General features: G+C 39.5%; 1 protein-coding gene across 2 annotated transcripts in view; it reads left to right on the plus strand.

Annotated features, from left to right (window-relative positions):
* The window catches only part of ephb2a (eph receptor B2a), a 74038-nt gene that overhangs the window by 41840 nt on the left and 19043 nt on the right, over positions 1 to 13155 (plus strand). For both annotated transcript variants that reach the window (XM_068732522.1, XM_068732524.1), the window contains exons 3-4: positions 3432 to 4116; positions 12603 to 12758. In XM_068732522.1, coding sequence (XP_068588623.1) covers positions 3432 to 4116; positions 12603 to 12758 — 841 coding nt within the window. The remainder of the gene's footprint in view (positions 1 to 3431; positions 4117 to 12602; positions 12759 to 13155) is intronic.

Here is a 13155-nt window from a genome sequence, read left to right on the forward strand (position 1 = left end):
GGTATTGTGTGTAGAATTTTGAGGAAAAAAATGAATTTAATCTATTTTGGAATAAGGCTGTAACAAAACAAAATGTGGAAAAATTGAAGCGCTGTGAATACTTTCCGGATGCACTGTACAAATACAACAAGACGCCCAACAGGCTAACAATTCATGGAACAAATCAAGGTAATACAAGAACAAATTTAAAGGCTCAAGTCAGGCTTATTAACACAAAAAATAACTAATAATTAGGTTTTACTACAGAAAAAAGGAGGGACTCTCAAAAAAACTGAGAAAAAAATGGAAATTTTTTAAATATGTGGTAATAAAATACATTCAAAATAATAAGTTTCAAATTAAATAAACTATAAATAGAATTTAAATAAAGTGCAAATGAAAATATAGCCTTATAATCTGCGAATTATATGCTTCAGCAGTCTTCATTTTTGCATGGCAGAACCAGAAGTTGTTCTTCATATCTGTGACAAATGAACAATAACAACAGTCACAACAGTCCACACACTGGGCTCTCGGCTCTGCCTCATTACCTCCGTTCACAAAGCCGTACTTAATGAAGTCAGGATTGTTTAGACTTTTGGGGGGGTTTGGCACCACTTTTGTCTTAATTTTTTTGTTTTAAATTAGAGCTGGGCAACGATTAACATTTTAATCGCATGATTTGTTTGCGATTAATTGCATTGTTATGCGCCAAATTCAATAATGAATTCAAAAGTAGTGTATTGTGCACTTTTATTTTAAAAATACTGCTATATGAAGTGCAATAACATTTGGTTTGCAAACACTTTAAACAAATCAGGTTATTTTGAACAGCAGTATTCCTTTACACAGTAGTTAAAATACAGTTATAATGATTCTGATCATAGACATTCAGCCAGTGTTCACAACTTTATTTTCATGTGTGTAATAGATGCAATTTGAAATATACACCTTGAAAACTGCAAACCTATCTACATCATGTTTTTTATGTTTGTTAAATTCTCAGTAGGATAACTAAATGATATGCTTATTATACATATTCCAAACAAAACAACTTTAAAAAATGAAAAATAAATATTTAAATTAATCTTTTTTTTTGTTTTTTTTTGGTCAGACATATATGCAACGCTGAGTACTTTGTACTATGTGTGGTATTAGTTATAAATGTAGTACATAAAGGGTGATAAGAAGCTGTACTTGGAGGGACTTTGGACCCAGGGGAATGAAGGTGAAGCATGTGAACCTGGAGGGAGTCTGTACCGGGTCAGTAACGTGCATGTGAAGTTCTGCTAACTTCACATGCACGGGGGGGGGGCGGCAGGAAGAGACGCCACACAAACAGTTGTTCACCGCTCGCTGCCTGGTTCTTGTGTTAAAAATGTCCGTTTAATAATAAAAAAAAAAACTGCGTTAATGCGCGATAAAATAATTGTCGCCGTTAATTAACTTGCCCAGAACTATTTTAAATACTTCTCCATAACTTTAGCTACAGGCTAGCTGAGTGCCTTCTTCTGCTTATTGGAGCTTGTTAAACAACTGATTGACGCATTACCGCCACCAAGTGGTGGGAAGCTATATTGTAACTCAGTGTCTCATGGAGAACAGTAATATCTCTGGTGTCTTCAATTAATAACCTATGCGGTCCTGCGGCCCTCGAGGCCCACAGGTGCAAAACTGAAAGTTTTTTGTGGCCCTCTAGGTGGCGCTCGCAGCCCAATTGTGGGCCCTATGGTTAAGAATCACTGAACTAGACAACTGACCACCGTGTCAATCAACTCACCTGGTACTGCTCTCATGAGCCTCCCCCCACATGTTTCTCCTGCAGCTGAATATCAGCCATGCTCACCTCCACATACATGCTTTAGGTACTTAGATATAGCTCTGCAGTGTTCTGAGCAGATCAGATGGCATGCAGCAGATGATAGAACACTCATTACAAAAGACTTGAGACTTGACTTGATCTTCCAAAAAGATAACTTGGGAGCATTTCTGTCTGTCAGTCAAGTTAAATTCAACCATATTCTTTTCCTAACCCCCATTAAGTAGTTGTCTTGCCTTTACCTGATTTCCTGTAAAGACAGAAGTTTATTTTAGAAAGACACCAGGCTGGTAACTGATGTCTCGTCCCTGGCACTAATTATTAACAATGATTTCCACAACAATGATGGTAGGAAACAGATATATTTAAACATGCAACATTTATTTCTGTTAATCTGTTTCAACATTTGAAAGTCAGAGGTATCACATCTCTGATATATTTTTTATTTTTTTTTTATCTTTCTTGACAGTTTTGTATGAATAAGCACATTTGTAGCATTTGGTTCAAAATCACACCTGTTTTATTTTTTGTACAAATTATCACTTCTAACATTTTTTAGGAAATCATTAACTGTCATATCTTCAAATCATGTCTTGTTTGTATTAACCACTTTTGTAAATTTTTTTAACAAATCATGAACTCTGTCCCATGTTTATACAAATGATCAGTTATGAATATCCTCTGTTGTTTGGCTTTGGAGCGGATGCCATTTATGATCTTCACGACAGGAGTCATCACATGATCAAAGCCGGTTACTTTTGCACATAGCGCCTGCTGGTGAATGATGCAGTGGTAATGTAAAAATGTTGGGTCACCTTTGCATTGCGCAATGAAGTCTGCATTCCGACCCGTCACGGTGGGAGCCCTGTCTGTTGACATCGACACCAGCTTTTCTAATGGTACCTTTTTCTCCACGAAGAAACTAGTAAAAAGTCTTGTCTATAGTCGAGCCCCCCCATTCAAGATGACCTCAAATAGCATTAAATCATTCTAGAACAGAGTGCCAGCACTTTTCAATAATATACATATATAGTATAATATACATAATGTATTTGTGTGTAAAACCCACTGCAGTGAACATGACTGTGCTGGCATGTTCACAGGGCTGATTGGAGGTCCGGCAAACACAAACTCAGCTGTGTGTGGAAATAAGTGTGGAAATAAAGCCAGTAACAGCTCTCGTATAATCAATCCGTATCTTCTTTATCAGTCTTAATCATAATGCCTTAAAAAAACAAAAGTAAATAAATACATAAACTGTGTTTACCCATCAAACTTCCTTATTTTTAGATGATATCCAGGGTAGTGGACACCACTGATTGTCGCGATCGTTTTGGAGCAATCAGTCTAATTGCTGTAAAACAAAAAAATACTACGGTGAAACTTGTGATGTGTTATGCTGCACGATAGTTACTCCGGCACTGTTAGGACTGCGTCAATGGAAGAATTGGGAATGAACGAGTGTTCTTTGCTGTGATTCACCATAAAGTCCCACTGATCAGCAGCTCATGTTTATGTATCAACATCATAAGGTGCTTTGCTGCTTTAGAACAACTGTTACTGTCAAAGTAGCTGTAGTTTTTGTACATTTGTTATGTGTTGCTGAATATTTTGTTTCTTGTCTGTCTTCTAGTGGGAAGAAGTTAGCGGGTATGATGAAAACATGAACACCATCCGAACATACCAGGTGTGCAATGTCTTCGATAGCAGCCAGAACAACTGGGTACGCACCAAATACATCCGCCGCCGTGGTGCTCAGCGCATCCATGTCCAGATGAAGTTCTCAGTGCGCGACTGCAGTTCCATACCCAATGTCCCTGGCTCCTGCAAGGAGACCTTCAACCTGTATTACTATGAGTCTGACTCAGACACGGCCACTAAATTATCCCCACCCTGGATGGAAAACCCCTGGGTGAAAGTGGACACTATAGCAGCTGATGAGAGCTTCTCTCAGGTTGATCTCGGTGGCCGCATCATGAAGATTAACAGTGAAGTTCGGAGTTTTGGACCTGTTTCGCGCAATGGCTTCTACCTCGCTTTCCAGGATTATGGCGCCTGCATGTCACTCATTGCCGTTCGAGTCTTCTACAGGAAATGTCCCCGTGTGATTCAGAATGGTGCCATCTTTCCTGAGACTCTGTCTGGAGCGGAGAGCACCTCTCTGGTGGCAGCCAGAGGGGTGTGTATTCCCAATGGGGAGGAGGTGGATGTACCCATCAAGCTGTACTGTAACGGGGATGGGGAGTGGATGGTGCCCATTGGGCGCTGCATGTGCAAAGCCGGGTATGAGGCGGTAGAGAATGGTACAGTCTGCCGAGGTAAGGAGCCTGCCTACTATATGTTACCTCTGTTTTGTTTTCTTGATTTCTTGTTGCAGCAGATTTGTGCCTTCTTGAGTATGGTGCTTACCTTCTTGTGTCAGGAGCAGAACATTTTAGTCAGTCAGCTGAAAATGTAGTCATATCCACAGTTCAGCCGTTTTAGCCACTCCAGCAGCATAGCTGTAGGAATGAAAATATAGACAGGCCAAGTCGGTCCACCACTGTGGTCCACAATAAAATACATCTCAGGAAATATTGGATATGGCAGTAAAAGGATGTACATTTGTGGTCCACTCCGCATGATTCCAAACGGCTTTGCCTGACCTTTAATCTCATAGCGCCATCAGCAGGTCAATGTTGTCATATATCCAGTGAAATATTTCACTCAAGCCAAGTTGATGGTGACAAATTGGGATCACCAAAGTCAGTAGGAGTCATCGTCTTGGGACCATGAATGTCTGTATAAAATATCATGGCAATAGATCCAGAATCCATCCAATAGTAGTGAGATCTTTGACTAAGACTAAAAATGGAAGCAACTCTGTAGCTGGTAGTTTGTAGTATGTCGTTGAGAGTGCTTTCAGCTGCATCTTTGCCTGACAAAAAATAAACAAAACTAAAAAGCCACCAAATATTTTACTCATAACTAACTACAACTAGTTAACACAGCAGTTCCACTTAAAGCCAATGCTACCAACTTAAATGCAGCAATTAAAAACAAGATGCAAAATGTCAATACAGCTTATACAACTGCCTTCATAAAAATTCTGATAAAGCCAGTTAGAGTCATTTAAATTTAGCTTTGTATAGCCTATATGGAAATAGTTAGGTAATTGACAACACATATATGCAAGTTAGTAGGTGATGTAATCTCGTGACATTTAGCGAACTTAATGACTGGTAACGTGTGGAACACGAACATAAATATCCATAGGGACCCACAAACTGTTATACTGCACTACTTGACTGAACACTTATTTAAACTGCTTATATATATACCTTTCTATTGCATTACATGTAGTTTGCGTAGTCTGTATGTTTGCTTCACTCCCACTGAATGTCTCTCTTACCTTATCTCCTGTAAATATTCAGATGCTCCGCAGGCTGTGTTGATGCATATGTGCATGTTTAAGCCAAGCATACCGTCACATGTCTTCGCCATCAAAGTGTCTAGAGGCTGACAAGATCAGTTCACTGCTAGAGCCTTCTGCCTGCCTGCCTCTGTCACCTTTTAGTGTTGTTGTTGTTGTTTAATAGACAGGATAGTAGACTTTAGTTCCTGCTTATTGGTGGCTGACCTGGTTGTTGTTGATAGAGTCTAACCTTTCTGATTGGTTCAGAGACTAAATGTAATTCAACATAATTCACTAACAAATGTACTGGCGTAATATGAAAAACAATGTTTTTTCTGGTCTGGTGAAGAGGCTTTTCAAAATAAGAGTGCAGACTTAAAAAAATAATAATATTAATAATTTGTGTTGTAGTTAATGGTCAGGCTCACTGTTATGTCTGTGAACTGATGCTGAGGCATGAGGACATCACCAAAACAACACTGCACCCATGAGATGGAGTTTTGATGTGATTTGTGTTCTGGGTAGGATTTTATATCTCAACTAAGGTCAGTTTCAGTCTTTTTTGTCGCCCAAGTGGAGATTCTTTCTGCAGCAAGGCAGCATAAAAACAGAAAAACAGAAAACCTATACCACAATAATAATACAATAAAGGAAGAACACAGTTGAAGACCTAAAAGTACAGTTCCTGTACATACAGTACAATACAATGTTCATGTTTTTTTAAGATCATTTTCTGGGGCATTTTAGCCTTTATTGGACAGTTTGAGAGTGAAGAGGCAGACAAGAGAGGAGAGCCAGAAGGGCGTAGAGTGGCAAAGGTGCCCGGCTGGAATTAAACCAGCAACATCACGGATATGAGGCATACCCTGTAGACACTCGGCTTCCAAGGAGTCAGTAATTGAGAGTTCAGTAATACTCATTGATCTTCATTATTATTTACTGTATTGAGGATGTTTTTAGCTGCAACCAGCAGTGTACAGGTTGGTCTACTGGTCTGCTCCATTGTTTTTAATAGTACTGATTTTGTCGTGATGCCCAGTTGACTCATTGACTGAACTGATGGTTTGTATTGTATCTGATGTTACATGATTCCTCTCCCTTTTCCAGAATAGCTATTGTTGTTTTTTGTCTGTATGTTTGTTTGTTTCATAATGTATCTCCATGAGTTTGCAGCCATCTCTGTCCCCTTGTTTTTTCCTCATCTATATTTATTACTACTTCTCATCTTTGAATATTGCAAAGTTGTGTTAAGTTCAGTGATGGCTTTTCTGACTCAGGAGAGTGTTCTCTCATCCCTGATTGGCTGCTGCTGTCATAGGTTTATCTTTATTTACGGAGGTGTCCTCATGCTGTACAAACATAGCAGGATCAGGAGACATTCATACAGTAACCAGTAATCTGTATTAGTTTTTTGTATACAGCTTCATACACACTTTTACTTCATTGTAACAGTAAAAGTTGAATACAGTTGTGTATTTATAGATCAAAGTGAGATGACAATATACCTAAAACATACACAACCAGATGCATTGTTGTTTAGGAATTTAAACTGTTCCCTGGGAGCAAAGGAGGATAGTGAGTGGTGCATTAAAGATGAATGAATATGAAAAGACAAATAAAAAGAACAATGTTTTTCTGAATGGAGGGCCTGAGCAATGATACACTTTAATGAGGTCTAAGTATCAGGCACAGGCTGTATATAAGAAGAAGGACATAGTCACCGTGACATCACCCATTGGTTTGTGGACTATAGTTTTGAAGTCTTAAGTCTGTATTTTGGCCATGGGCATCTTTATTTTTGATTCTGATTCAGTCAAATCTTTTTTTTTGCGCAACCAAAATTGATGTGAATGCATGAAGCTAAGTACAACCGACCACTGAGTAAGGCATTTTAGGCGACCAAGGATGTTACAATTAACTTTCATGAAGTGAAAACAACCTGTGAAAGGGTTGAAGGAGCAGTGAGGATTTAGGGGGATCTATCTACATCAGGGGTGGGCAATTATTTTTTCCAAAGGGAAAGAGAAACAGGGACTGTTGTGGAGGGCCGGACCAATAGACTGAACTCAACCCTGATCAATATTATTCCACCTCTTTATAAAAAGCAGTAAATTGTATGATTTTGATAAGCTATGAGTGGTAAGAGTAAATGTTATGATCAGTGGTGGAATGTAACTAAGTATATTTGCTTAAGTACTGTACTCAAGTACAAATTCAAGGTACTTGAGTGTTTCCATTTTATTCAATGTTGTACTTCCACTTCACTACATCTCAGAGGGAAATATTGTATTTTTTACTCCACTACATTTGTCTGGCAGCTTTAGTTACTAGTTACATTGCACATTATCATTTTTCAAACCCATCCTAACTACCCTAACTGAACAACAGAGTATAAAGGAGTTAAAATGAGCTCCACCATAAACATCTGCAGCAGGAATAATGATCCAAAGAAATGTGCATATGTAATATCCATATACAATAGTAAAACACTGACAGGGATGTTTCTGCAAAATTAGCACTTTTATTAGTATTGTTTGTAGTCCAATTACCTCATTTTCTGTTTTTCAGTTCAGTGAACGAGTGCACTGAAGTCAGGTTGAATGTGTGAGGTGAGATGTGAAGGACAGCTGACAGGTGATGGTCAATGAGAGGTGATGGTCAATGAGAGAGGCTCTGGGTCTGGATTTGTTAAACTTCATCACGGAGAATGTTTGTTCACATATGTAGGTAGATCCAAAGAGAACCGATATCTTCTGAGCATGTTGCTTTTGCAGCTTAGCTAGCAAAGCCTCGATGTCTGTGCCGCTCCGCATCACCAACACATTGCAGTGTGAATGTGTGCGCACACATTCATTAATGTACTAACATACGTAAATTAAGAAAAACAACAGCAACAGTCACCTTCAAAATAAAAGCAATTCAATTCAATTCAATTTATTTTGTATAGCCCAAAATCACAATTCACAAATTTGCCTCAGAGGGCTTTACAATCTGTACACATGTGACATCCTCTGTCCCACGACCCTCATATCGGAAGAGGAACAACTCCCCCAAAAAACCCTTCAACAGGGAGAAAAGAGGAAGAAACCTTAGGGCAAACCTGAGCCAGCCCTAACTATAAGCACTATCAAAAAAGAAAATCTTAAGCCTACTCCTAAATGTGGTGAGTGTGTGAATTTAGGTAGCGCAGCTCTCTAGTAGGATCATATTGTACTATAAGCTCCTTAAGACATGATGGTGCTGACCAATTAGGGCTTTGTAGGTAAATAGAAGAATTTTAAATTCTATTCTAGATTTTACAGGAAGCTAGTGCAGAGAAGCTAAAACAGGAGTAATATGATCTCTTTTCTTAGTTTTTGTTAGTACACAAGCTGCAACATTCTGAATCAACTTGAGAGATTTAAAAGACTTATTAGAGCAGCATGATAATAAGGAATTGCAGTAATCTAGTCTAGAGGTAACAAATGCATGAACTAGTTTTTCAGCATCACTTTGAGACAGGAAGTGCCTGATTTTTGAAATTTTACAGAAGTAAAAAAAGGCAGTCCTTGAAGTTTGTTTTATCTGGGAGTTAAAAGACAAATCCTGATCAAAGATAACTCTGAGAGTCTTTACGGTGCAGCTGGATGCCAGAGCAATGCCATCTAGAGAAACTATATCATTAGATAACTGATTTCGGAGGTGTTCAGGGCCTAGTAGAATAACTTCAGTTTTGTCTGAGTTTAACATCGGGAAGTTGCAGGTCATCCAGGTTTTTATGTCCTTAAGACAGGATTGAAGTTTAGCAAGCTGGTTGGTTTCATCTGGTTTGATCGATAGATATAATTGAGTATCATCTGCATAACAATGAAAGTTTACAGAGCAATGCAGCTGTATTCTGTGCATGTGTAACAGACTTGGAAAGGGCATTGAAGGAGATAGTTTTCCAGCATTTATTTGCCGCTGCTGCAGAAAACAGTACAAGGCACATACATTTACGTCTCGTCTCTCTCTCTCTCTGCACTTCTGCTCCCTAAACATGGAAAAACAACAGAGTTTACACAGGGGAACGACCGCCAAACTCTGCATATATTTTCTATGACAGCGCTCTGTCTGCCTGACTTGAACGCAAATGGCACCTAAAAGACTAAATTAAAACGGCCACAAAACTTATATTTTAACGATCAAAATGACACGTAACAGCTGGATAACGTGATCGTTTTTGCAGTTATTAAAGTGTGTAGCCTAAACAGTTCCATTTTAGGAGAATACCACAAAATAATATAGCAGCATTTTTCCACAGGACTTACCCTCATCAACGTAAAACACCGTTGTGAGGGGAAGACAGGACTAAGGAGGCTTAGGAGGTGCAAAAAGATTGAGACTTATTTCTGCAGGAAACAATAAATAAATAAAATAACGCTAAATAACAATAACTCAAGAAAAAATTCACATACTTCAACAGAATCGTTAAATGACAAACAAAATAAAATTATTCCAAATCGAAAATAATGAATAATAAAGTACATTTTTAAAGTGTACATCATGTTACACATGATGTACACTTTTTATTTTATTTTTTTATTATAAACCTTTATTTAACCAGGAGAGTCCCATTGAGATTAAAAATCTCTTTTTCAAGGGAGACCTGGCCAAGACACTTATTTATAGTTTTATTCCTAATTTCCCATTGATGGGCCAGTCGGCGACAGCCAAAGTGCCGGGTATGGCCCGGGGGCCGTACAATGCCCAGGTACGATCTACATAGTGAACGGGTCCTCCTCACGGGGCCCGCCATGTTGCACTGCCAGGTTTTTACAGTAGCCCGTAACAGACAAACTAAAAACTAGCTCAAGAGAGAGCATTTTATATTTTCATAACCTGAAGGCCACTGTAGTTCTCCTACACACTCGGAAAGGGAGGGGTGAGCAGAGGGGTATTCAGTTGGTTGCAGTTTTCAACCTCACCACTAGATGCTGCAAAATCTTACACACTGCTCCTTTAAAGTTCTAAGCCCCACCCTAAAGCATACTCTGCTTTATGGTCTATTTGACTCTAAATGGACCATAATTTACTAAATGAACATCATGCTGTATTGAAGAAGACTTGGAACTAGAAATTGAGACCATAAACTCATGTTTACAATGTGTACTGAGGTAACAAATCAAGTGTGAAGTAGAGTCATTTTCTCATAGACTTCTATACAACCAGAGGAGTCGCCCCCTGATAGGACATTAGAGAGAATGCAGGTTTAAACCAAATTAGCAATACCTGCTTATTGTTTAGAGCAGGGGTCTTCAACGTTTTTCAGGCCAAGAACCCCCAAACTGATAGAGAGATGGAGCAGGGACCCCCTACTATATATATTGTATAAAATTGTGTTTTGTATTAAACTGGGCCTTGTACCATGTATAAACATACCCTGTTATTGTGCATTCAATACTATGCTATTCAAATAATACACAGTTTCATATATTCATGTTTTTATTTTAAACATTGCAAGGCACAGTGCGTAGGGTGGCCGTGCCACTGCCATTTAGAAACATACCTTAACTGATACCAATGCCAATATCAACATTGTCTGTCAATTGCATGATAACCATGCATACAAGCTATTCAAATTGACGTTTTTATTTTAAACATATATGTGGAAACGAAAAATGAGTGATGGCCTATTAGTGCCACTGCCATGTATAAACATACGTTATCTTGCATACAATACAGAACTATTAAAATAATGGACAGATTCACGTTTTTTGGTCGAGTTACAAAACGATCCATTTTCGCTCATAACAATGTCCATACACTTAATAGTAATATATTGGACTCAGTAGTTGGCTGTTGTGGATAGGAGCTGCAGTGTTTTAGCCAGGATAATCTTGCAAAAATGATTGCACATGGATTCGTGGGTGAAGTAAAAAAGTTTTATTTTATTTTTTTTACAACGGTATCTTCTCTTCAAATAATATTGCAGCATGCGTCTGGGATCTTAGTCAGCTGGGGACTGAATAGGCTCTCGGTCAATCACGGGGAACTTGACAGAGCCAGCATGTAACCTGCGGCCTCATGATTGTTACAGCAGCGATAGGGGCGGGTCCTCCTCTTTGTGTGCTGGAGGCTTGAAGTGTTGACTATCTCACTAAATCTGGTGACTTTCCAAACCCTCTTGGTGACTTTTTTTGTCAAAAGCTACTATTGACAAATCTAGCGACTTTTTCTGGTGCTGTTGGAGACTTTTCTGGTGTTTCAACTCTGACATGAAAGCATGTACCATTTTACAGTTACTGTCGTGAATGAGCAGCGGGTGTTACCGTGGGCTGCCCGAAAGCACTCACAGGCTCGCGCAGTCCCAGCTGCAGTCAGAGCAGAGAGGCGACGCTCTCCGCATCCTACTGCAAATGAATCGCGCATGCGCACTGATCCCACTCCGGTTTACAGAGCGGGATGTAACTGTGAATATTTTTATAAATAAAGAAACTCCCGCGTATACGGACTGACAATGTTATGACGGTGATTAACAATTGGGTCAATGGCAAAAATAAAATAAAAAAAGAATCAACAGAAGAAAGTACATTTGTAGTTCTAAACATATTTAGGGTGTTTTTTACTCACTTTTTACAATTATGCAAATTAGGCAATGGCGTCATTTAGCGACTTCTAGCGACTTTTAGGACAGCCCATAGCTGCTTTCCTTACTGAGGAGTTGGCAACACTGCTTGAAGGGAGAGGTCCAGGCTAGTCTCGTGCTGTGAGTGCCGGTGCCCAGCTTGAGAGACCTCCTGTGTGTCGCTGAATGTGTGCATTTCTGACTGAAAGATAACATCTTCTACCTCAATTTATCCATTTGCTATAATATATTGGATTATTATTATGGACATTTCAATTTGTGGAAAAAAAAATAAAAAAATTGTCTAATCAACAAAAAATTTCGTGGACCCCCTGCAGTACCTCCACGGACCCCCTAGGGGTCACGGACCCCCTGTTGAAGACCTCTGGTTTAGAGGGTCACGTGGGTCTGCTAAGGAAAACAGTAATAGATACTACAGTTCTCTTGCTTTCTCCTATTCTGTCTTTCATGTCTTTTGTAATCCCAGACCGTGTCCTCAGCTCCACATGTTCTGACATGTCTTATGATCCTGTGGACAGTGGAACTGACAGCATCTGAAGGAGTCCGAGTACATGTCGCTACGATGAGCTGACCTTTATGAGATGCAGATGTCTGGGCTAACATATGCCCTGCGGGGAAAATGTAGAGATGAAAAAGCTTGGACAGAGTATTTTTGAATCTGACTACTAATACTGATGGTTCTGATACCAAAGTAGCCAATAGCCAACATGATTTTAAGCTGACACTATCGACCTTTTTTCCTCTTGTACAGTGTATTATGCATTTTGTTCCTAAGCTTGCTGGTCTCATTCTCTCCAATACAGCATGTGGATCAGGCTTCTTCAAGGCTGCACAGGGAGACCACAAATGTTTGCAGTGCCCCATAAACAGCCGAACCACCAGTGAGGGAGCAACTAACTGTGTCTGTCGCAACGGCTACTACCGCAGTGACTCCGACCCTTCACAGATGCCCTGTACAAGTATGTATACACAAACTGTCATGTGTACCTGCTGCAAACAGCAGTGAACACCTACGCTGCTGACAAAAGATGCAGGAGTAGGAGGCATGCGGCCTCCCTTTGTCTAAGAGAGAGAGTTGAGACCCTTTAACAGATCCGACGAACACAATCCGAACTGTAGTTATGTGACCCATTGCTTTCTAGTCTTCCGCCCACTCAAAGCTCTTTAACACTACATGTCATCATTCACCCATTCACACCCATTCATACACTAATGACAGGGGCTACCATGGGCTATCGACATGGACTGGACATGTCTCTCTTTTCTATTTTAATAGGCCCTAAACTGCTGTCAAGGAAAACATGGAATGCTTTAGTCCTATTTGGAAACTTGGGACGGGTGCACTTCAGCCTCTTG

Source organism: Cebidichthys violaceus, unplaced genomic scaffold (genome assembly GCF_023349555.1).
Source record: "Cebidichthys violaceus isolate CVI_PGR_0920_01 unplaced genomic scaffold, fCebVio1.0.p SCAF_6, whole genome shotgun sequence".
Taxonomy (NCBI): Eukaryota; Metazoa; Chordata; class Actinopteri; order Perciformes; family Stichaeidae; genus Cebidichthys; species Cebidichthys violaceus.